This window comes from Phycodurus eques, chromosome 19 (genome assembly GCF_024500275.1).
Source record: "Phycodurus eques isolate BA_2022a chromosome 19, UOR_Pequ_1.1, whole genome shotgun sequence".
Taxonomy (NCBI): domain Eukaryota; kingdom Metazoa; phylum Chordata; class Actinopteri; order Syngnathiformes; family Syngnathidae; genus Phycodurus; species Phycodurus eques.
In genome coordinates this window covers 16777202-16803660 of record NC_084543.1, presented here as the reverse complement: position 1 = coordinate 16803660, position 26459 = coordinate 16777202, and the positions used below count along the sequence as shown (strand labels likewise).

General features: G+C 42.1%; 1 protein-coding gene across 1 annotated transcript in view; it reads left to right on the top strand.

Annotated features, from left to right (window-relative positions):
* Positions 1-26459, top strand: part of LOC133395291 (rho GTPase-activating protein 21-like) — a 136190-nt gene that overhangs the window by 82283 nt on the left and 27448 nt on the right. Inside the window, 13 exon segments of the mRNA XM_061664064.1 lie at positions 1576-1684; positions 2162-2201; positions 2302-2439; positions 10827-11135; positions 11222-11283; positions 12475-12581; positions 12732-12841; positions 16430-16582; positions 16712-16790; positions 16926-16999; positions 17084-17173; positions 17279-17404; positions 19835-19967. Coding sequence (XP_061520048.1) covers positions 1576-1684; positions 2162-2201; positions 2302-2439; positions 10827-11135; positions 11222-11283; positions 12475-12581; positions 12732-12841; positions 16430-16582; positions 16712-16790; positions 16926-16999; positions 17084-17173; positions 17279-17404; positions 19835-19967 — 1530 coding nt within the window.

Sequence of the window (26459 nt, the reverse complement as noted above, 5' to 3'; positions counted from 1 at the left end):
CCTCAGAACAGATGTGCTAACCAGTCGTCCATCGTGCCGCTACTTGAGTCTTATTATTCCATTCATTCATTCATCTTCCGTTCCGCTTATCCTCACTCGGGTCGCGGGCGAGCTGGAGACTATCCCAGCTATCTTCGGGCGAAAGGCGGGGTACACCCTGAACTGGTTGCCAGCCAATCGCAGGGCACATACAAACAAACAACCATTCGCACTCACATGCACACCTACAGGCAATTTAGAGTCTTCAATTTATGCATGTTTTTGGGATGTGGGAGGAAACCGGAGTGCCCGGAGAAAACCCACGCAGACACGGGGAGAACACGCAAACTCCGCACAGGCGGGGCCGGGATTTGAACCCCGGTCCTCAGAACTGTGAGGCAGATGTGCTAACCAGTCGCCCACCGTGCCGCCCATATTATTCCAATATTTATATTAATATTTGGCTACTCTACCTACCTTCATTCAACTTAATTTAAATTTTATGGCAACAACTTAAAGTGCAATACCTTCTCCCTTTATACATGAACCCTAAATGAAAAACATTTCAAAGTGCAATTTAAGGAACATGCACTTCCTTTAAACATGGATAGTGAATTAAAAACTACCCTATGTCCACAACATTGAAAAAGAAATTGAAGAAAGCAAAACATACCTGAGCTTCTAAATTGTGTAAATTGTGGTGAGCGCTACAAAGGATAAATGCGGGATAATTTGTCCACTTTTTCAGCTCCTAAAGACGTTTGATTGTAACACTGAAGAGATTTTAGTTTTCAAAATAACAATATGGACTAGCCACGGGTAAGTCGCATTATTATGCAAGAATCTATCTGCAATGTAGACATTGGCTCATATTTGCTAACGTTAGCTCGTTGTGGGCTGTAGGATCTTTTCATGCTAATGCTTCCGGGGCATGAGCAGAGGTTTGGAGGTACTCCACACTGCACGCACATACTCTTGGACTAATCGGCGGACCATGTGTGTGCTGAATCGTGGAGAGTGATACGTCCACATCAAAGATGATCTTTTTGCACCACGAATGATCACCCTTGTTTTGTCTCGGGATCTGTCCAATTTCCTTCGTTTTAACTTTTGTTGCTAACGGGAGGTGGATATTCCACACAAGTTTTAGGTTCAGCAACGCTCCAGAAACCCAAGGAAACTAATCAGCGCGAGTGTATGGCAAATGATTGGCACATCATCATTCTTGCCTTCTGTCCCGGTTGTTTTACCTCAGGTGCGGTGGTTTCTTTCAAATCAAATTATAGGTTTTTTTTTTTCACAGATCATTTTAACACATTTGACAAAATGTTTTTTTTTTTTTTTTTAATTGCAAACTCCCTTTCAAGTGCAGCTACCCATACTTGACATCCTTTTGCTGCCGTATCTTTAATTGGTGTCTTGATACTGTATTGTGTAAGACTGTGAGAAAATGTTTAACAAGAAAGGCAGAGGGATCTTGGAATGATAAATCTGTATTTTTTTAAAATTCATATTTCATTATAATACCTTTTGTTATAATTGTATCTGGTGTGTTATTTCACCCATCTTACTTTTATTTTTGTGGTATATTTTCAGGCAGTATCAAAGGACGGCGCTCTTCTTATCTGCTGGCTATTACTACAGAGAGATCCAAGTCTTGTGACGAGGGTCTTAACACCTTTAAAGAAGAGGGCCATGTTTTCACGTAAGGACACGAGACTTAAAAAGCTTGAAATGTTTTGTTATTGCTCCAGGATTTGTGTGTTTTTTTTTTTTTCCAATGTAAGAGACACTGCATTGTGCTCCAATATCACACACAGTGTCAACATGTATGATGAGTTTAGCTTTACAATTTTCAACTCTCCAAACCTGCTTTTACACTCATGTTTCATTTGTTCCACAGCAATAATGTTTCTGGGTCATTTTGACCAAGGGCATGTTTAATTACCCAAAAGTGTCAGAAATTGTAAAAATCCCAACACACATTTATCTCTCATACAACATGTAGTTTATGCCAATTATGCTGAGTACACTGATTAAGCCATGCAGAATAAAGATAAACGAACAATTCCTTCTAACTAAGATTTTCTATTGTATTTCTGTATCTGTAAAATAGGTCAAATTGACCTTGATCACTTGAGGAGGATTAACCACAAGATTTAATGTGTGTTGTGTCTTGCAGGAAACTACCAAAAAGAGTCAAGAGCTTTTTCATTGATGGGGTGAGTTTTTGCTGATGTATTTTTAATTCTTTCATTTTCTGGCAACCTGGCACATGTTGCTGTGCAAGTCTTTTGACAGATACAGATTATTGTGTGTTAGTCTCTCGAGAACCTGAAAGCCCAGGAGGAGGCACGGTCCAAGCGCCACTCCACCTCGGAACTGGGAACCATCTCTTTCAGTGACATCTGCAAGGAGGGCTGGCTACACTACAAGCAGATTCTTACAGACAAGGGGAAGGTAAAACACACCACTCGTACAATCAGCAATTATTGGTAAGTGTGGCAAGGCATAAGGGAAATGTATTTCACTGGTAGGCCAAGGAACAAAATGTTCAGTTGGCAAGTTCCATGGAAATAGGGTAAGCTGTTTTTGCATAATTCTGCAAAATAAAGTATCTTATATAGTGGTTCACACTTTGCGCAAGGGCTACTTTATTTTTATTTTATTTTTTATTTTTTGCAATTTCCACAGTTTAAAGTACCGTAATTTCTCGTGTATAATGCCCAGCCATGTATAATACGAACCCCAATAGTTGACCTCAAAATTCTGGAAAGCCCTTCTACTAATGTATAATGCATTTATACAATACATGATTTCGCTTCGCTTAGAGTATTATCTCCTATTTTGTTAGTTTTTTTCAAAGAAATATTCTGAAGTTAAGCGCTTGGTTTGGACACTTAATCCTTTTTTTAATTTACTTGCTCTTACTTTGAAATTCACAGCCCTACTTTTATTCAGTAAATTAGAAAACACACAGTTGTGCTCATATGTTTGATTGCCCAGGCAGAATTTGTAAGATGGGTAAAATTCTTGAAAGAAAACATGAAGGACCAGGCAAAACATATTTAATTTTATTTTAATGGGGTTCAGATTAAATGGTCATGCATTTCAGAAAAGCATTATCATTAAACGAAACATAACCAAAAATAAATTAATGATGGTTGTTGTTCAGTCATTAGTCATATTTTAAAAAACAAAAACAATATTTCACAAATTCTGCCTGGGTATGTAAATGTATGAGCACAACTGTACATATATGCAGTCATAAGTACCCCTGTCATGTTGGAATGAAAGTGTAGGCTACACCTTTTTTATAACCACTAGGTGGCGGTCGCATTTTGAAATGAAAGTGTACAGCTTTTTCATAACCACTAGATGGCGACATACATTTCTAAAATGTGCAAGTTTTTTTCCCTTTTTGCCCCTATACCCATGTATAATGCACATTATTGACTTTTGACAATGTTCTTGGGGGGGGGGGGGACATTGAGTCCTGTGCATTATACATGAGAAATTACAGTATGTCCCCGCTGACATGCACTGCTTCCACTAACAACATGGCTGCAACCAGAGTGGAGATAGTTTTAAAAAAGCAGAGTCGGTGTTGTCAAATTAGTGACTTTGTACTGATACTTACCATATTTTCCGACGTTACTGGTGACTATTTTTTCACAAAAGTGACTTTAATTGTGCTATGAGACAGACAACATGAGCGGAATAATTTTCAGTTTTCCATATGATATGAGCCCGGTCGAAGGTACTTGCAGTGGACATTGCCAAAGACATGGTGCCTATTTATGGGTCATTTTAATATACACCGGCTGAAATAAGTATTTAACACGTCACAATTTTTCTCACTTAATATGTTTTCAAATGTGCTATTGACATGAAATTTTCACCAGATGTTGGGAACAACCCTAGTAATCCATACATACAAAGAAAGTAGAACACATAAGATCAGAAATTAAGTTGTGTGTAATAATGTGAAATGACACAGGGAAAAGGTACATGAAGAAAGTGAGGTGCAAAAAGATGGAAAGCCAAGACAACACCGAAAAATCTATCAATGATCAAACAGCAATCCAGCCCTTGTCAGTGAAAATTAATTTCAGTTGATTCAGTCCCAACTGATGGCCTACAAAAAGGTCTCATTGCCAAGGTGTAATTCAAGACACAGCTCATGATGGGTAAAAGCAAAGAGCTGTCTCAAGACCATTGCAAAGTAATTGTTGCAAACCATAACGTTGGCATTGGTTACAGGTGCATAGCTAAGCTTCTGGATATTCCAGTGAGCATGGTTGGGGCCATAATACGTAAGTGGAAAGCCGAGTTCCAAAGCCACTATAAATTCGATCAGGTGCTCCTCACAAGATTTCTGATAGAGGAGTGCAAGGAATAATCAGAATAGTTGTCCAAGAGTCAAGGACCACGTGTGGAGAGCTTCAAAAAGACCTGGAATTAACAGGTATTGTTTTCATAAGGAAAGCAGTGAGTAATGCACTCCGCCGCCATGGCTTGTATGCACGCTCATCATGCAAGACCCCATTGCTGAAAAACAAAAGCATGTCATAGCTCGTTTGAAGTTTGCTGAACAATATTTGGACAAGCCAGTTAAATACTGGGAGGATATAGTCTGGTCTGATGAGAGCAAAAATTTAACCCTTTGGATGCCACAATGCACACCAAGTTTGGAGGGGAAATGGTACTGCACATCACCCTAAAAACACCATACCAACAGTGAAGTTTGGAGGTGGGCAAATGATGGTGTGGGGCTGCTGTTCAGAAAATGGTACTGGTAAACTTCACATTATTGAAGGAAGGATGAATGGGCAAATGTACCAAGACATTCTTGACAAAAATCTGCTGCCATCCACGAGGATGATGAAAGTGAAACAACAGTGGACAATTCAGCAGGGTAATGATCCAAAACTGCCAAGGAAACTATCAATTGGTTTCAGAGGGGGGGGGGGGGGGGGGGAAAGGAAGTATTTAGCTGCTAGAATGGCCAAGCAAATCACCTGACTTCAATTCAATACAAATCTGGTGAAATTTTCATGTCATTAGCACCTTTGGAAATATATTTAGTGAGAAAAATGGTGACGTGTTAAATATTTATTCCACCCACTGTAATTTAATCAATAACAGTTAACACATGGCCCACTGAATTTCCTTTTGGAAATCAATTTAACATAAGAATATTTTCATTATAGACAGTTATCCGGCGGCACGGTGGGCGACTGGTTAGAGTGTCTGCCTCACAGTTCTGAGGACCAGGGTTTAAATCGCCTGTGTGGAGTTTGCATGTTCTCCCCGTGCCTGCGTGGGTTTTCTCCGGGGACTCCGGTTTCCTCCTGCATCCCAAAAACATGCATGGTAGGTTAATTGATGACTCTAAATTGCCCGTAGGTGTGAATGTGAATGGGTGTTTGTTTATGTGCCCTGCGATTGGCTGGCATCCAGTTCATGGTGTACCCCGCCTCCTGCCCGGAGATAGCTGGGATAGGCTCCTGCGACTATTGTGAGGATAAGCGGCTCAGAAAATGGATGGGTTGATGGACAGATATCCATTAAAAGGTTATAATTGTTATGATCCGACAAATGAATTTGGAGCCCAAAGCAGACATGGCAAACATTGAGTTAAAATGTTTCAATAACAAAAATAGCATGTAACACGCAAGGAAAAATAATCCTGAATGAATGAAAAGAGCACATAATAGTGAAATGAAATAGTAAAAAGTACCAACAAAAGTTGACGTCAACAAAATGGTTGACTTTGAACAAATATTCCGAATCCTCAACTAAACAAGAGGTGGAGGGAACCACAGCAGAAGGACGATGCTAGGGAAATAAATAATTATACAGAATCTAATCTGCGCAAGATTAGAAAAACTAGCAAAAACACAAAAGGGTACTTCCCCAGAACACTAGACAACAAAAAGGAAGTCGTGTTAATGTGAGAACAAGAAATACTAAAGACCATATATGATGCAACCATCTGTAATCATCATTCTGTCTCTGCTGCGCCTAAGTACCCAGCTGATGATCATTGACAACAGGTGTGTCTTTGGAGGGTCTGCCCATCACCCAGGAAATTATAGACAGAAATAATAGACAGCAGACAGGCAGAGAACAGGAACATGACAATAATTGTCCATCCATCCATCCATTTTCTGTACCGCTTATCCTCACGAAGGTTGCGGGCATGCTTGAGCCTATCCCAGCTTGTTTCTAAGAAATAAAACATATTCGAAATTAATCTTGATGATAATGAATATATATTTTTAATACCCGAAAGGGTAACGTGGGTCCCCCTTCCCATGGGCTCACCAGCTGTGGGAGGGGCCATAGGGGTCGGGAGCAGTGTGAGCTGGGCGGTGGCCGAAGGCAGGGACCTTGGCGATCCGATCCCCAGCGACAGAAGCTGGCTCTAGGCACGTGGAATGTCACCTCTCTGGCAGGGAAGGAGCCCGAGCTGGTGTGTGAGGTCTAGAAGTTCCGACTAGATATAATCGGGCTCTTCTCCACATACGGCTTGGGCTCTGGTACAAGTCCTCTTGAGAGGGGTTGGACCCCCTTCCACTCTGGAGTTGCCCACAGCTGTCAACTGACCACCACCTGGTGGTGAGTTGGCTCCGATGGTGAGGAAAGATGCCGGTCCACCGTGGCAGGCCCAAATTTATTGTAAGGGTCTGCTGGGAATGTCTGGCAGAATTCCGTGTCAGAAGGAGTTTCAACTCGCACCTCCGACAGAACTTTGCTCATGTTCCAGAGGAAGAGGGGGACATTGAGTCCGACCATGTTCCACGCTTCCATTGGTGAGGCGGCCGACCGGAGCTGTGGTCGTAAGGTGGTCGGTGCCTGTCGTGGCGGCAATCCTCGAACCCGTTGGTGGACACCAACGGTGAGGGATGTCGTCAAGCTGAAGAAGGAGTCCTATCGGGCATTTTTTGGCCTGTGGGACTCCTGAGGCAGCTGATGGGTACTGACTGGCCAAGCGGAATGTAGCTTTGATGGTCGCTGAAGCAAAAACTCGGGCATGGGAGGAGTTCAGTGAGGCCATGGGGAAAGACATCCGGACGGTTTCGAGGAAATTCTGGTCCACCGTCCGTCGTCATCATGTTATCGCTTTTACTGGAGCGTGCAGCTCAGTGCACAGTGTCTTCAAATTAGTGCTGTAAAATACATTGAAATATATACATTGACACGACCTTGAGTGGGGTGGCCCTTCCCTGTGAAACATCACCGTGTCCGCCATATTGGATGTGGCCATATTATTAGCCACTGAAGCTCTAAATTATATTTGTAATATGGTGTTATAATGGCCAAATAGAAATCAAAATTAATGGTTCAGTCTTAATGCCATGAGTTTTGGCTTTGAGTGTAAACTGATGATACAATCTCCAAGCAGCAAATGAATGTGACGGATGAGGCGAATTTTGCCATCTCTGGGGTTTAAGTCACTGAGGTGGTTAAAAAGCTCTTCGGTGGCAGGGCCCCAGTCAGTTGCCACCAGTCACCAGCCAATGGCTCAGCAGGGAAGCAGCCTGGTCCCTGGTCGAGGCACAGCCAGCGGGACCAGCCTCGGAACATGGCCGCATATGCACGCTGTGGACCCGGGTTTAATCTCTCCGCACTCATTTTTGCACATCTTACAAACCCCAATTCCAATAAAATTGGAACGTTGTGTAAACTGTAAATAAAGACAGAATACAACGATGTGAAAATAATTTTCAACCTATATTCACTTGCATACACTACAAAGACAAAATACAGTATTTTGTGTTCAAAGTGATTAAAGTAATTGTTTTGTGCAAATACCCTCTCATTTTGAATTTTATGCCTACAAAACATTCCTAAAAAGCTTGGACAGGGGCAGCAAAAACTGAGAATGTTGAGGAATGCTCAGAAAACACCCGTTTGCACCATTCCACAGGTGAGTGTCATGATTGTGTATAAAAGGCTCAGTTGTTCACAAGCAAGGACTGGGCCAGGTTCACCACTTTGTGAACAACTGAGTGGGCAACTTGTCCAACAAATTAACAACATTACAACACAAGGAATTTAGTGATTTCACCATTTACCGTCCTTCATATCATCAAAAGATTCTGAGAATCTGGAGAAATTTCCACACGTAAGCAGCAAGGCCGAAAGCCAACATTGAATACCCGTGACCTTCAATCCCTTAGGCAGCACTGCATTAAAAACCAGCATCATTGTGGAGAGGATATTCACATGTGGGCTGAGGAATACTTGCGAAAACCACTGTCACTTAACACAGTTCCTTGCTACATCTACAAATGCAAGTTAAAACTCTTACCTTAAAAGTGAAATCCATACAGTATATCAAACAACACCTAGAAATGCAGCGGGCTTCTCTGGGCCGAGCTCACCTGAGATGGACTGACGCAAAGTGGAAAAATGTGCTGTTGTCTGACGAGGCCACATTTCAAATTCTTTTTGTAGATCATGGAGGTCGTGTCCTCCAGGCCAAATAGGAAAAGGACCATTCGGATTGTTAGCAGCGCAAAGTTCAAAAGCCAGCATCTGCGAGGGTATGGGGGTGTGTTACTGCCCATGGCATGCCATCCAGGCAATGTCTTTTCCAGGGACGTCCCTGCATATTTCAGCAAGCCACATTCTGCAAGTGTTACAATAGTGTGGCTTCGTAGTAAAAGAGTGTGAATACTAGCCTGCCAGCAGTCCAGACCTCTCTCCCATTGAAAATGTGTGTAATGTGTGAAAACGAAACAACGGAGACCACAGACTGTTGAGCAACTGAAATTGTACATCAAGCAATAATGGGAAAGAATTCCACATACAATGTTTCAACAATTAGTGTCCTCAGTTTCCAAACGCTTTATTGAGTGTTGTTAAAAGGAATAGTGATCTAACGCAGTGGTAAACATGCCCCTGTCCCAGCTTTTTTTGGAATGTGTTACAGGCATCAAATTAAAAAGGAGTGAACATTTGCCAAAACAAAAAAAAAAAAAAAAAGTATTAAGTTTATCAGTTTGATCATTAAATGTATTGTATTTGTAATGGGTGGCACGGTGGACGACTGGTTAGAGCGTCAGCTTCACAGTTCTGAGGACCCGGGTTCAATCCCCGGCCCCGCCTGTGTGGAGTTTGCATGTTCTCCCTGTGCCTGCGTGGGTTTTCTCCGGGCACTCCGGTTTCCTCCAACATCCCAAAAACATGCATGAATTGGAGACTCTAAATTGCCCGTAAGTGTGAATTTGAGTGCGAATGGTTGGTTGTTTGTATGTGCCCTGCGATTGGCTGTCAACCAGTTCAGGGTGTACCCCGCCTCCTGCCCGATGATAGCTGGGATAGGCTCCAGCACGCCCGCGACCCTAGTGAGAAGCGGCTCAGAAATGGATGGGTCTTTGTTGTGTATTGAATTGAATATGGGTCGAAAAGGATTTGCAAATCATTGCATTCTATTTTATTTACATTGTACACAATGTCCCAACTTCATTGGAATTTGGGTTTGTACAAGGTTGAAAAATTTATAACCTAGCTGATATCAAGCAATTACGGTTATAAAGAGAAAACGAACACAACTCGGCTCCTAGTCTTAGAGTCTCAAGCCTGGCGTATCCTCCAGATCTCCACCTCCATCTTGCCAGACAAACAAATACACGCATGATTGAGAACTCTATGAAAAAAAATCTACTGTATATGCATACTTAATTGTGGTTTACTCCCATCAAGTTACCTGGCAACATCAAAATCAGAATCAGAATCATCTTTATTTGCCAAGTATGTCCAAAACAAACACACAAGGAATTTGCCTCCGGTAGTTGGAGCCGCTCTAGTTCGACAACAGACAGTCAATTGACAGAGAACACTTTTGAGACATAAAAACATTGACAAAAAAAAACAGTCACTGAGCAATAAAGGGTTGCTAGTTATCTGGTACATTTATTTAATTTTTTTGGACAATTGTGCAAAAAGATGCAGAGTCCTCTAGCACTTAATGCAGTTAGAAAGACTGATATTGCAATAGTCCGGTGCAATGACCATTGTGCAAAGGACGCCGAGACTTCAAGGAGTGTATGCGGTTTAAAGTGACGAGTAGTGCGATAATCTGGGACAATGTTGATTGTGCAAATGTTGCAGATACTCCTCAATCAGTGTGCAAATGGAGCAGATGCTACTCTGGCGATGTGACTTCACAATGTGAGCGTCCAAAAGTTTCCCATTACAGCAAGATGAAATAATTTTCCAAGGCTCAATAATACAGGCTAGAATTACCTCTCTAAGTGTACCATCAGTGAATGTTTTCAGTGTAGAGGTCAATCAGATTTTTGAGAAAAAATATCAGAGAGATATTACAGGCCATATCACCCAAGTCCTACTTTGCAGCCCAGCTACTCACAGATTTCTAACGTGATCACATCTATTTTTATTCACAGATTTTGGCACTATGTCACAGCATTGAAGTCTACTTCACATTTTTTAAAATGTATTATTCTGAAGACCTGCAGTTGCAGTATAGTAGGACAGAGTTCCTTTACCATTACCATGGAAATACAGCGTGGAAGTGTTTGTGTCTACAATGTGTTGAAAGTCTGGGAGGAGCAATTTCTTGCATAATTATCAAAAAAAAACTTTTTTTGGGCAGGTGTCCTGTATTCAGATTTCACTTTAGGTAGCAATTTTTGGAGCATAAACACCCATGCAAGTGAAAGAGGTTAGAGCTGAATCTGAAAAGAATCTAACAGCTTTTTATTATATTGTACTGAAGAACTTCCACTTACACTCTAATAGTCAATAAGATATGAAAGCCAAAATAATGCAGCTGCTTAATTTTTTTATTCCCCCCCCCCTCCTAACTGTAGAAAGTCGGTGGCAGCATGCGGCCTTGGAAGCGCCTCTATTTTGTGCTTCGTTCCTATACGCTTTTCCTCTACAAAGACAAAAGGGAGGCTCTTCTTCATGGGACAGGGCCTGCTTTTGGTCCAGATGAACATCCCCAGGTCAGCATTCGTGGATGCCTGGTCGACATTGCTTATAGCGAAACAAAGCACAAGCACACCCTGAGACTGATGACACAGGACCTCTGTGAGTATCTGCTCCAGGCTGAAAACAGGGATGACATGTTGGCATGGATCAAGGTTATCAGAGAAAACGGCAAGATTGACAATGAGGTCAGATCAGAGCAAGTTCAATCTTGGAAAATTAACTCAAAGCTGACTTGTTCATTTATTTTATTTATTATTTCCATTTCTTGTAGGAGATTGGTTCCTCAAGACAGGCTCTTATCAACAAGAAGCTAAATGACTACAGAAAACAGAGGTCAGAATGATGATCTAAATATAGCAAAACTCATTGCTTGATTACAACTGTCGCTTACTCCTTGGAAGTCACTGTAGCTCTGGGCTGAATGCTAGTCAAAAACCTTTACCTAAATGGCAGTTGACACAAACAAATGGGTGTTCTACTTTTTGTCCTTCATATAAATGATGTCAACCATTTGACCCTATAATAAAATGTATTTTCAACTTAGTATGCAAGTTAAGTATACTCATTTTCTGAGTTTTGGCTCATCTGTGAAAGTTTTTGCATGTTGTTTCTGCTTTCTCACACAGGCTTAGTAATTAGTTTCCCAGATGTGCTCAATTAAAGGAATATTACTTAAGAGATTGTTCCACAAGCAAGTAGCAAGTTACATTTTCTAAGCATGATAGAGTAAAAGAAGGATCTTTTTGCTGGTGTGTGTGGAATTGTAATTTGCCTTATGAAAGGAATAAAAATTGGACATTTCAAGCAAATCATCGCAATCTTGTGTGTGTGATTCTGTGAGATTCAGATTCAGAGAGAGTTTGGTCAGTCAGGTAAAAGTGGTTCTACATATAAAAGGAGAAAGATTCATGGTGTCATCATGCCCTGACCTCATCCCAATTCCCTCATTCCTAAGATCTATGATGGTGGACGGCAGGGTACTGTACCTCCAGACAACAAGTCTGGGAGGCAATTCTTGTATCCTCAAATGAAATATAGGCATAAACTATCAATGGACATACAAGTTAAATGGATGAAAGAGTTGTTCAAGGGATATCGAAGCAGGGCTCCTATGTTAAGATTAGAACCAATTCAAATTAAATTTAGAACACTGTATTTTAAGTATTTTTAAAAGTAAAATAGTTCTATGAAATCCCCATTATTAGAGAAGCTAATATAATCGTTGATTATCATCCATCCATTTTCCATACTGCTTATCCTCACTAGCGTCGCGGCCGTGCTGGAGCCTATACCAGCTGACTCTGGTCGAGAGGCGGGATACACCTTGAACTGGTCACCAGCCAATCACAGAGACCAACCCTGTTGATTATCAACAAAATTTATTGACCGTGAATCATATTGACTATTTACGGAAATGAACAAAAACATCAACTGCCTATTTGGAACACAGTGTAGACTTTTTTTCTTGTTTTTTTAAATAATTGCTACCACATTTTGACAATGCTTTTGTATCATTTGCCACAGTCTTACAGGTAACAAAGCTGATTCTTCCCTTAAAACTCACCGTATGATGCCTCCCTTCCTCTTGGGTAAGAATGACAACACGTCAATGAATCAATCTTCCAAAACTGGTGAGTATACACATGGCTTTGCTCTTTCACGTAGTCCAAACAACAAAGCCACACCAATAAGTACATGGGCATTTTTGATAAAACAAAATGCTTATATCAGTACTAATTCTGAAGTAAAAATGTGAATATATCTGTGTCTTGTGGACTCAGTTGACAACAAGACACCATGGGGCATCAATATCATGAAGTCCAAGACGACAAGCTATCCGAAGGCTTTTGGTGTGCGACTGGAGAACTGTCAGCCTGCTGTAAAGTACAACGTAAGCCCAGTGACAAAAAACAAATTAACAGATAAAAGGGGCCATAGGGGTTGGGTGCAGTGTGAGCTGGGCGGTGGCCGAAAGCAGGGACCTTGGCGATTCGATCCCGGCTACAGAAGCTAGCTCTAGGGACGTGGAATGACAGTGAGCCCTGGAAGGGTGTGATTGGGAGGAACGGCCCCCCAATCACAACCCGAGCGGTGTTCTGTTATTGGACTTCGGTGCTCATCACGGATTGTCCATAACGGACACCATGCACTTGGCAACAGGACACCCTAGGGCGTAGTTCGATGATCGACTTTGAGGTGGTGATGGTGGGGGAAGATTCCGGTGCAACGTGTCAGGCCCAAACGTATCGTGAGGGTCTGCTGGGAACGTCTGGCAGAATCCTCTGTCAGAAGGAGTTTCAACTCCCACCTCCGACATAACTTTGCTCATGTTCCGGGGGAGGCAGGGGACATCGAGTCCGAGCGGACCATGTTTTGCACCTCCATTGCTGAGGCGGCCGAACTAGGGTGTGGCCGAAAGGGTGCCTGTCATGGCAGCAATCCCCGAACCCGTTGGTGGACACCAACGGTGAGGGATGCCGTCAAGCTGAAGAAAGAGTCTTATCGGGCCTTTTTGGCCTGTGGGACTCCTGAGGCAGCTGATGGTTTCCGGCTGGCCAAGCGGAATGCAGCTTTGATGGTCGCTGAAGCAAAAACCCGGGCGTGGGAGGAGTTTGGTGAGGCCATGGAGAAAGACGTCCGGATGGCTTTCTGGAAATTGGAAATTCTGGTCCACCATCCTGCGTCTCAGGAGGAGGAAGCAGTGCACCATCCACACTGTGTATAGTGGTGATGGGGCTCTGCTGACCTCGACTCGGGACGTTGTGAGTCGGTGGGGAGAATACTTCGAAGACCTCCTCAATTCCACTGACACGCTTTCCCATGATGAAGCAGAGTCAGGACACGGTGGAGAGACTACGTCTCTCGCCAGGCCTGGGAAAGCCTCGGTGAAGGGCTGGATGAAGTGGCTGGGGAGAGATAAGTCTGGGCTTGCCTGCTAAAGCTACTGCCCCCGCGACCCGACCTCGGCTAAGCGGTAGAAAATGGATGGATGGATGGACAATTGGGGTTGTTATGGTGCATAAAACAATGTGGAATCATCCATTGTTCAGGAATTTTTATGAGATCATTCATTTCCATGCCACTGAAAGATACAGTGGAGGCCATACATACGTCGCAGTTAGAATCAGAATGCCTTCATTGTCATTGCATTAAATGCAACGAAACTGGAGCACTGCTCCAGTAAAGTGCTTCCCCACACATATCAATAAATCTAAAAACACAGTGACATCAATAAACATACTCTTCATAATGTTGCAATAATTTGAGAAAATAAATAATAACGTACTAGACTTGCTAGTAAGTGCTTCAGATAAAATAATTTTAATCACTGTTTAAAAGAGTCACTGCTTTTGTGGAAAGGTATCTGCTAGTCCTTTACTCAGATGCACCTGTGTCACCTCCCTGAGGGCACTCGTTGAAACAGTGAGTTGGCAGGGTGAGAGATTCTTATAATATTTTTATTGCCTTTGAAAGTAGTCTACAGTTTGCCATTTCCTCTCAGGAAGGCAGAGGACAGGCAATGATTTTCTTTGCTGTCTTGATGAAACTAGGATTTTTTTTTGTCTGCTGCAGAGCTTCCGGTGAACCATACGGTCACACAGTACATAAGGATGCTCTTCTATGGTGGAACAATAAAAAAGCACAAGTTTAGTCACAGCTGTGTGTGTTGTACTGTTAATCTTTGTTGTTTATTTTCGTTCCTTGGTGGGCAGGGTGGTGCTGTGGTGTTTGATAAGCGCATTAAAAATCTAGTCAAACAGGTTTATGAATTCTGTTTATTTATTGCACATACGCAACAATATCATTTCCAGTTAGCTATTTACAAAGTTGAACAAAATATATAAAATGTTGATTAATGTTCTTATCAATTACAGACGATTTTTAGACGATTCCATTGTTAGATAACAATCCCTAAGAAGGATTTTAAGGCTATATGTGCATCAATGAGAGGGCTGGAGGGGGAAGAGTGAGGCCACAGAGAGAAGAAATAGCGAGGGTGGAGGACTTAGGTCAACAGGTAAAAGTGTGGTAAGAAAGTGAAGAAAAGGGTCTAAGCAGTTTGGAACAAGTGGAGGAATGTGTAGGCTGTGTTACCTGACAAAAGAGTCTCTGCTAGAATGAAGGGCAAAATTTATAAAACAGTGGTGAGGCCAGCCATGATGTACAAATAAAAAACAGTGGCACTGAAGAGACAGCAGGAAGCAGAGCTGGAGGTAGCAGAAATGAAGATGGTGGGATTCGCTCTAGGAATGACAAGGTTGGATAGGATTAGAAATGAGCTCATCAGAGGGACAGCCAAGGTTAGATGTTTTGGATACAAAGTTAAGACTCTAAATTGCCCATAAGTGTGAATGTGAAATCAAAAATGGATGCAAGTGCCAATTTTCCTCTCTTTAATATTCTCTGTTTTAAGGGTATTGTACAGCCATTACGGGCATGATGAGTGGAAAAGAGTCACCACGAGAAGCGTTATACAGTACATAGAGATATCTTTGGGTGAGAGGCGGGGTGCACCCTGAACTGGTCACTAGCCAATTGCAGGGCAGATATAAACAAACAACGATTCACACTCACATTCATACCTATGGACAATTTAGAGTCTTCAATTAGCCTACCGTGCATGTTTTTGGGATGTGGTCGGAAACTGGAGTCCCCGGAGAAAACCCACACAGGCACGGGGAGATCATGCAAACTCCACACAGGCAAGGCTGGATTTGAACTCAGAACTGTGAGGCAGATGTGTTAAGCATTCGTCCACCTTACCGCCGTTGTTACTTTATTTTCAAGAGCAGGCGGAAGCTGATGTAAAATGATGATCAGTTTATTGAGCAAAGGTTATGGAAGTGGTCCTGGATGTGTTGACAGGCGGCGGCGTGGACAGGTGGCAGGCAATGGACAATGGCAATGAACAGGGGGCTGGCAGGAATAACGTGGGTCAGGAACACTGGGAAACGAGGAGACACAAGAGTTAACAAGGAAACGAGGAGTTGAGTAGCTTACATGAGTACGGTGGGCCGTTGTACCGCTAGGAGAGGCTGCAATACTTTGGCGAGAATTTCCGGGAACAGGCAGGCTTCGATGTAGGTGGTGATGAGGGTTGATTGGGGACAGGTGCGTGGCTTGAGGAGAAGCTGAAACAGAGAGGGGAGGGGAGAGAGAGGACGAGAGGGCGCAAAGCGCCATCCAGGCTCCAAAACGGTACTGCAGAGCAGTAAGTGACAGAAAGAATGAAAATCTGTTTTCATTAACAGTTGCAACTTACTTAAAAATTATTTTAAATTTACATAAATTTCCACATCCATCCTGAAATCTTAAAAACCTCAACTGACGCAGTTATTTACCACCAAACGCAACATTATTTGGCTTTTTTTATCACAACACATCTTACATCTTGTCTGTTTTGATTAGTACATACAGTATTTACGTAAAGTATCACCACTGAAGTTCTTTCCCATCACATGATCCCTTGTCTCTCCAGTTTGTCCCCGAGATTGTGGAGATGTGTTGTGGTGTGGTCGAAGCAACAGGTCTAGAGTACACTGGAATCTATCGGGTGCCAGGAAACAATGCCATGGTGTCCAACCTGCAGGAACATCTCAATAAAGGTTTTGACATCAACACTGCTGAGGAGGTATGGAGCGCCATGTCGTAAACCAATGGAAATCTGCATAAGCATTATTATTTTAATCATTTTGTGATTGTAGCTATTTTTTTAAGGCAGCAGCAAATATCTAAAACAAAAAAGATCTCTTCTCCACAGAGATGGCAGGATTTGAATGTAATCAGCAGCCTACTGAAGTCATTCTTCCGAAAACTGCCTGAGCCACTGTTTACTGACGGTGTGTAAGGGCATTCTCAAGTTGTGTGGTTGTGGAAATAGCCATAATTCAACACATTCCGAAAAACAAACAAATAAACAAATAAATAAATATATAAATAAATAAATACAAATTCTAAATCCTATCGTTTTGCAGACAAATACACTTACTTCATTAATGCCAACCGGATAGAAGACACGAGGGAACGCCTGAAGACTATGAAAAAATTGGTATTTCATTAAAAAAATGAATTCTAAAGATTTGTCAGTGGAGATTGATGTTGTTGTCTAACATGATGTCTTGTTTCCTGCCAGATTCATGATCTCCCAGATCACTATTACCATACTCTCAAGTTCTTGGTGTGTCACCTAAAAAGGGTGGCAGATCACTCTGAAAAAAATAAGGTACCGCCAAATTAAATGTGATGAAAATTTTAATGTGATTTGTGACATATAAAGTATGCAATTTTTAGCATCAAGGATGAATACTATTTCATATCCAATTTCCAGATGGAGCCAAGAAACCTGGCTCTGGTGTTTGGTCCGACGCTGGTGAGGACATCAGAGGACAATATGACAGATATGGTCACCCACATGCCTGACCGCTACAAAATAGTAGAGACACTAATCCTACATGTAAGAAGGAAGACCTTATTCCACCCTTGCAAAACAAACAACAGTGAAACCTTCAAAATCAAACACAGTTCATGCTGGAATGCTGTCTGAACTCTGCTATGTTAATACTTGATTTAATGTATTTTTACTGATTAGAATTTCTCAAAGCACCTACATTTACATGGAGTATATGGTAATGAAACTCCTATGTTCCAAAGACTTCATCATTTAACCTGATTATTATTATTATTATTATTATTATTATTATTACACATTACTCACACCAAAAAATATTTGGATTTGGGGTGAAATTTCAGGATTAGGTAGCCTTTACAGGTGAGGTCAATTTGACCTTCTATAAACTTTTGAATGCACATGTCCAATTGAATGTTTCCACACACAAGGAGCTGAACACTAAAGTTTTGACCGATCAACCATACCTTGCCATTCTCAAAGAACTGAGCTTAACTGAGCGTCATCAGCAAGTTGCAACATAGATACAGAAAGACAGGAAGAGTGACTGAAAGGCGTAGAAGTGGACATCCTTGGAAATGTATTTCTCCGATTCATAGATGAGACCAGGGGCAATTCTAGGTTCTAGGTTTAGGAGTGTTGAGCTCCCAGCCAGGCAAGATACAGTAAATTCCACTGTTTTGAACAGTCTATTACAAATATCAAGCACCACCACTGTCTTTTGGGATCAAATTCTTGGATCGAATCTTGTACTGTAGTTGATGGAAGCCATTTTGACAATGTGGTGATCGAGCCATAATAATGTGCAGTACTGTAGGTAGGCCTACAAGTGTTGGATGCGCAGAATTGATTTTAGAACTGAGGTTAGCTCAGTGAAGCTTTCAGGGACCGTCTCTGCAGTTCATTTATCAGCAAAACTTAAAAATCAAAACAAAACTTAAAAATCTGTGATGCACAATTTCGCTTTTGAATGTTTTTATCAGGCACAAAATACAAATAATTTGACTCGCAAATTACAATGTGAATCAGCTTATTTCAAAACTTTGTATATGAGTACTGAAAATGGAGCTTGGACTTTTTTTACCTTTATTTGAAATGCAATACACATGTAAAACACATTAATAGAAATTTATTTTGGTGAATTATTTGAATATTAATATGTCAAACCCCTCTCTTTGCTTTTCTCCCACTGTCCTAAAATGAGTAATAATGTTAATCAGCTTTCAGTCAGTACGCTATTCAGGAGCACCTTGGATTTAATATTATCAAATGAACAAGACACAACAACTAACTTCTCTCATTCCAATTGAAACTGACCACCTGAATTGTTCCGTATCGAGAAAAAAATGTCCGCTAACTCCTACGTAACAAGATAAACAGTGACCCATGATTAAATGCAGTAAAAATGAGGACTGGTTATGATAATAGTGTGTTGATATTGAGTGGTTGATTGGTATTGAGTTAAGAAATGTGCCACATGCTGGTGTAAGGCGGGTACTTACTGTATATCATATCACTGGAAGGCTACATACTGCTCTGTGCAGGTAAAGCCTAGTTGGAGAGGTATTGGGTTGAGCAAACTATTTTTGAGGCCCTCTCAAAAATTATGATTTTTTTTTTTTCTTTTCTTTTTGGGGTGGGGGCTGTATTTTTGTTGTTAAAATATTGTGTTTCAAACAAGTGCTGTATGGTTTTTAACTTGTATAAGTGATATAAAAAGGACATACAGTTTAAAAATGTTTTTCATCTCAAATTTTAAGGGGAGGACTGGTTAGCACAGCTGCCTCACAGTTCTGAGGACCTGAGCCTGGGCGGAGTTTGCATGTTCTCCACGTGCCTGAATGGATTTTCTCCGGGTACTCAGGTTTCCTCCCACATCCCAAAAACATGCATGATAGCTTGCTTGAAGACTCTAAATTGCTCATAGGTGTGATTGTGAATGTGAATGGTTGTTTGTTTATATGTGCCCTGTGATTGGTGAGCGACCAGTTCATGGTGTACCCCGCCTCACGCCCAAAGATAGCTCAGGATAGGCTCCAGCATGCCCACGACCTTAATGAGGATAAGCGGTACAGAAAATGAATGAATTTTAGGGGTGCTGGGATTCATTTTAGGGGTGACTCAGCACCCCCCAAAGGGGGCTAGCAACATCTATGGATCAGACACCTACTGTGAATTTGACTTATTGTTAGAGAACAGCAAGTTGTGCAAAAAGTACTAAAACATTGAAGAGCTGAACATGTGCATTAAAAATGTTAAAGAATGTCAAATTAGGTTTACCTATAAAAGTTGCACTGCATTTTTAGCTTCATCTTTTTGATGCTAAGTGAGCATCAGAACCCACAATATGCAGACTTATTGCATGATGACAGCCCAACCTTGCCAAGTTGTATGACGTCAGGACTATTTCACGTTGGAGATTATATTTCCTATGAGACATATCAGTTTGTCTTAACACCATGCGGTTTCTTCATCTAGTGTGACTGGTTCTTCTCTGGCGGAGAACTAGATAAGCAAGAGAAAGCTCCAGACGAGAAAATGGAGCATATGCCGAACATTGACCACCTGTTGTGCAACATTGGCAGGCAAGGTATGCCAGGAGAAACATCAGGTGAGGATAAGGACATTGTATATTCATAATTAATAATAAATACTGTGACGTTCTCATTGACACACTATATGGACATAGCACATTGTGTTCCAACCTATTATACAGATATGATTTGTTTTAGATAAACATTTGAGTTTTAGTTTACTGCGGAACTATTTGTACAGTATATCTTTCCCAGGGTTGGCAAACTCATTTTTATCTTCGGCCACATTGTTGGTACCATTTCCCTTAGAGGGCTGTGATGACTGTGAAACCATATACAATCCCAATCCCAATTCCAATGAAGTTGGGGAATTGTGTTAAACATAAATAAAAACAGAATACAATGAATTGCAAATCATGTTCAACCTATATTTAATTGATCTTACTACAAAGACATGATATTTAATGTTCAAACTGATAAACTTGATTGTTTTTAACAAATAATCATTCACTTAGAATTCTATGGCTGCAACATGTTCCAAAAAAGATGGGACAGGGTCATGTTTACCACTGTGTTACATCACCTTTTCTTTTAACAACATTCAATAAATGTTTGGGAACTGAAGACACTAATTGTTGAAGCTTTGTAGGTGGAATTATTTTCCATTCTTTCTTGAGGTACAGCTTCAGCTGTTCAACAGTCCGGGGTCTCCGTTGTCGTATTTTACGCTTCATCATGCGCCACACATTTTCAATGGAAGACAGGTCTGGACTGTAGGCAGGCCAGTCTAGTAGCAACACTCTTTTACTACGAAGCCACGTGCAGAATGTGGTTTGGCATTGTCTTGGTGAAATAAGCAGGGGTCTCCATGAAAAAGACATTGCTTGGATGGCAGCATATGTTTCTCCAAAACCTGTATGTACCTTTTAGCATTAATGGTGGCTTCACAGATGTGTAAGTTACCCATGCCATTGGCACTAACGCAGCCCCATACCATCACAGATGCTGGCTTTTGAACTTTGTGTCCATAACAGTCCGGATGGTTCTTTTCCTCTTTGGCCCGGGGGACACGACGTCCACAATTTCCAAAAACAATTTGAAACGTGAACACTTTTCCACTTTGCAGAGAAGCGTTTCTGGGTGTTGTTGATAAATGGCTTTGCTTTGAGTTTTAAGTTGCACTTACGGATGTAGCACCAAACTGTATTTCCTGACATTGGTTTTCTGAAGTGTTCCTGAGCCCATGTGGTGATATCCTTTACACATTGATGTCGGTTTTTGATGCAGTGCTGCCTGAGGGATCGAAGGTCACGGGCATTCAATGTTGGTTTTCGGCGTTGCCGCTTACATGCAGTGATTTCTCCAGATTCTCTGAACCTTTTGAGGCTATTATGGACCGTAGATGATGAAATCCCTAAATTCCTTGCAATTATACATTGAGGAACATTGTCCTTAAACTGTTGGACTATTTTCTCACACACTTGTTCACAAAGAGGTGAACCTCGCCCCATCTTTGCTTGTGAATGACTGAACAATTCAGGGAAGCTCCTTTTATACGCAATCATGGCACCCACCTGTTCCCAATTAGCATGTTCAACTGTGGGATGTTCCAAACAGGTGTTTGATGAGCATTCTTCAATTTTCTCAGTCTTTTTTGCCACCTGTTGCACCTTTTTGGAAACGTGTTGCAGCCATAAAATTCTAATTTAATGATTATTTGCTAAAAACAATAATGTTTATCAGTTTGAACATTAAATATCTTGTCTTTTTAGTGTATTCAATTAAATATAGGTTGAACATGATTTGCAAATCATTGTATTCTGTTTTTATTTGTTTAACACAACGTCCCAACTTCATTGGAATTGGGTTTGTAAATGTCTCATCGCCACAATATAGTATTCAGTGGTAGCTCGTCAATAGTGGGCGGCAGGGCGCCACCCCACCTCTGCTGAGTCGTAATAAAAATGAAAATATTACAAATTATATATGTAGGATAGTAGGATAAATAGTATACTGTTAATGATTTGTTTATCTCTGGTTGTCTCATTTTATGACACAACTTCCCATTTAGGGCGGATCAAAGCTTTCCCATTGACACTCGTTTAATGTTTGACATGCACAGTCGATCCTCGTGAAATACAAAAGATATTCCTGAGGTAGGGCATCAGATTCCAGTGCCCTTCAACGTTTAACAGGGAGAATGTTAACCCCTCCCACCCCTATCAAGTTACTGTAAAAAGGGGTTTGGTAGTGAAAAAAATGCTTACAATATATTGTCTTTTATTTATTTATTTATTTTTACAAATGATGATTTGACCTTTTGGTACAGATTTTAGCAGGAATCATGGAAGTTGACGCTAATGATTTGCTTTCGTGGGCCACATAAAATGATGTGGCGGGCTGGATGTGGGCCCCGGGCCTTGAGTTTGAGAGCTGTGGTTCAGATGGTATCAAGCTCAGAGAGGTATGATCATTTGTTTCCCAGCTGAGCTTTATTCCAGAAATGTGTTGGAGGTTGTTGGATGGGGAAAAAGAAGGATGTTTCTGCTGATGATAAGCATCAGAGTGGTCCACTGTCTTGCGTTGGAAACGAAAACACTGGACATTTCAAGAAAACTTTAGCATCATCATGCTGTTAAATTATTTGTGGGACTCAGACCCCTAATGTGTTTGTTCCGATTAAGACGTTCTGTCCCCTGCCTCCTGCGCCTTGCTGGAGTCGACCGTCACGAATACTCCTCCCCAAAAGACACTGACGTCAGGTAACACGGATAATACCTCTTTAAAGGTCAGAGGACAAAGATGTTAAACATTTTCTTGATAACTCTAGAACCGCTTTACAAACTACATCTGCCATTTCATGTGCTATTGTTCCATGCTGTTGTTCCCACCCTTGTATATTTTTTGTTGTATGATATAGCGATTTCAGGATGGTTTATTGTGTGGCATTTGGTTGTCCAAATGGTTCAGGCAGTGGAAAGAGTTTCTTTGGCTTTCCAAGTGAAAAAGGAATATGTGACTAGTGGATAGGGAAAGGCAATCGACATGGGTAGAAACTTTGAAAGCGGTGGGTGCCTATCAACTATTTCAAACTCTGTGCTGCTCAATTCAAACCAGTGTGTTTTGAGAAAGACTTTGATACGGACGTAGAGGCTGAAACCAGCTGCGGTGCCATCGGGACCTCAACCGCCAGCAAAAGAACTAAATCTCACAGCCACCATGGGGCAGCGGCGAAGGGCCGCAGACTAGAGATGAGGATTTCCTTATACAACCCCAATTCCAATGAAGTTGGGACGTTGTGTGAAACATAAATAAAAACAGAATACAATGATTTGCAAATCATGTTCGACCTATATTTAATTAAAAAAGCAGCCCATCAACAGTGTTACTGCTACGACTCGGGCGGCTGTGGCTAAGTTGGTAGAGTGGTCATCCAGTGACCGAAGCATCGCCGGTTTGAATCCCGACTCAGACTGTCTGCATGTTGAAGTGTCCTTTGGCAATACACTGAACCCTAACTTGCTCCAAGTGGGCCTGGCAGCCCCTCCCTGAGACATCACCTTATCATGGTGGAGGGGTTTGTGTGTCCCAATGAGCCTAAGAGCTTTACACCCGTGGTAAGGTCACCCATGGCAAAAAGGTCATAGGTGAGGGACCAGACAATGTACAGCTCATATGATGATAAACACAAATGGACCTAGGTTTCCCTTGCCCAGACACTGGTCACTGGGGCCACCCTCTGTAGCCCCTGGAGGTGGGGCTCAAAGGCAAGCGACTATTTGCCGGGTGTGGGTCCCCATTCCCCTGGGCTCACCACCTGTGGGAAAGCTGGGTGGCGACGGAAGGCGGGGGAGCTTGGCGGTCCGATCTCCAGCTACAGAAGCTCGCTCTAGGGACGTGGAATGTCACCTGTCTGGCAGTCACTTTTTCATTACTGCTTTGAATAGTGCGAAGGGAAATTAAAAAATAACCTGGAATTATATTAAAAAACTATTGGGTGATACACAAAATAACAAAACAAAACTAATGCAAATTTAATTTCATGGAAACATCCTGATGGAACCTCAAGTGATGGCTGATGCTTTTAACAACTACTTCATTGAATCTGTGTCAGAAATCTCTGCTAAGTTTGCAGTAAAACAAAGGAAGGAATACCCTGCATTGTCTTTACTATTTACTATTACAAATATTACTGAGACCAAAGTTATCGATTTAATTCATTCATGTACTTACATTCAATGATTCTTAGTCACTTTAACTATTGTATAACCAGTTGGTCCCAGGCTGGTCAGATTGCAAAAAAAACATTGAATGCAAAAAAAACAAGTAATTCAAGTGATGGATAAAAAAAACCAAGGCACTATCATCACTGTGCAATTAAAAAAAAAAAAACAGTCTTTTAAACTGGGACAGTCTTCACATATTTGCAGATTTAAATTTGATTTATAAAGTACTGCATGATTTGGCTCCAGCTCCTCTGGCTGAGTTCATCAGCCAAAGAAACAGCTCTGAGCGTGTCACTCGATGATGATGAGAAACATCAAGCAGGTTTGGGCATACTGATTGACCCCCGGCTTAGTTCCTGTATTTCAGGGTTCACCCCGGTGGACAAGAGGGTAGCGTCCCTCCGCCTTCGGATGGTGGGATGGGTCCTGACTGTTGTTTGTGCCTATACACGAAAAAGCAGTTCAGAGTACCCACCCTTTTGGAGTTCTTGGAGGGGGTGCTGGAGAGCGCTCCTGCTGGGGTCGCCCTCGTTCTGCTGGGGGACTTTAACGCTCACATGGGCAATAATAGTGAGACATGGAGGGGCGTGATTGGGCAGAACGGCCCCCCCGACCAGAACCCGAGTGGTGTTCTATGATTGGACTTCTGTACTCGTCATGGATTGTCCATAACAAAGAAGAAGAAGAAGAGTCTGGGGATTCTGAAGTGGTTTCTTCTATCTCTCTTGAGGTCAAAAATGTGGCTAAAAAGGTTCTCGGTGGCAGGGTCCCAGGGGTGGATGAGAGCCGCCCTGCGTCCCTAAAGGCTCTGAATGTTGTGGGGCTGTCCTGGTTGACAGGCCTCTGCAACATCGCATGGACATTGGGTTCAGTGCCTCTGGATTGGCAGACTGGGGTGGTGGTTCCCCTTTTCAAGAGGATTTGTTCCAACTATAGGGGGATCACACATCTCAGCCTCCCTGGTAAGATCTCTTCAGGGGTTATGGAGAGGAGAGTCCATCAGGAAGTTGAATCTCAGATTCAGGAGGAAAAGTGTGGTTTTCGTCCTGGCTGTGGAACAGTGGACCAGCTCTACACCCTCAGCAGGGTCCTCGAGAGTGCATGGGAGTTTGCCCAACCAGTATACATGTGTGGCCCCTGGATTGTTTGGGAGTATACAAGTACCTAATGCAGTTATAGTCAGAGGCAAATTCAATTAGATTTAGGAGGTTAAGGGGTACAATATATTGCCAAAAATATTCACTCACCTGCCAAGACTCACATACTGTATGAACTAAAATGTCAATAATTCCTAATCAATATGACGTTGCTCCACCCTTTGCAGCTATAACATCTTCAACTCTTCTGGGAACGCTTCGACAAGGAAGCGTTCCCAGTGTGTCTATGGGAATTTTTGACCATTCTTCCAGAAGCGTGTTTGTAAGGTTACACACTGATGTTGGAAGAGAAGGCCTGGCTCTCATCTCTGCTCTAATTCATCCCAAAGGTGTCCTATCGGGTTGAGGTCAGGACTCTGTGCAGGCCAGTCAAGTTCATCCACACCAGCCTCTGTCATTCATGTCTTTATGGCACTGGTGCACAGTCATGTTGGAAGAAGAAGGGGCCTCCAAACTATTCCCACAAACTTGGGAGCATGGAATTGTCCAAAATCTCTTGATATGCTGAAGCATTCAGGGTTAATTTCACTGGAACTAAAGGGCCAAACACAGCTCCTGAAAAACAACCCCACACCATAATCGTTCTCCTGGCAACCGCCAAACCCAGACTCGTCCATCAGACTGCCAGATGGAGAGCGTGAGTCGTCAATCCAGAGAATGTGTCTATACTGCACGAAAGTCCAGTGGCAGCATGCTTTACAACGCTGCATTCGACGCTTTGCATTGAACTTGGTGATGTATGGCTTGGATGCAGCTGCTCAGCCATGGAAACCCATTCCATGAAGCTTTCTGCACACTGTTCTCAAGCTAATCTGATGGCCACATGAAGTTTGGAGCTCTGTAGTGATTGACACGGCAGAAACTTGGCAACCGCTTCACACTATGCACCTCAGCATCCGCGTCAGCAACCGCTATGTCAGTTTATGTGGCATACCATGTCGCGGCTGAGTTGCTGTCATTCCCAAACGCTTCCATGTTGTTTGATACAGCTGACAGTCGACTGTGGAATATTTAGGAGCGAGGACAATTCCTGACTGGACTTGTTGCACAGGTGGCATTCTATGACAGTTCCACAATGGAATTCACTGAACTCCTGAGAACGACCCATTCTTTCACAATTCTTTGTAAAAACACCTGGAGCCATGGTTAGATGATGATTAGAACATCTGATTCCAATTATTTGGAT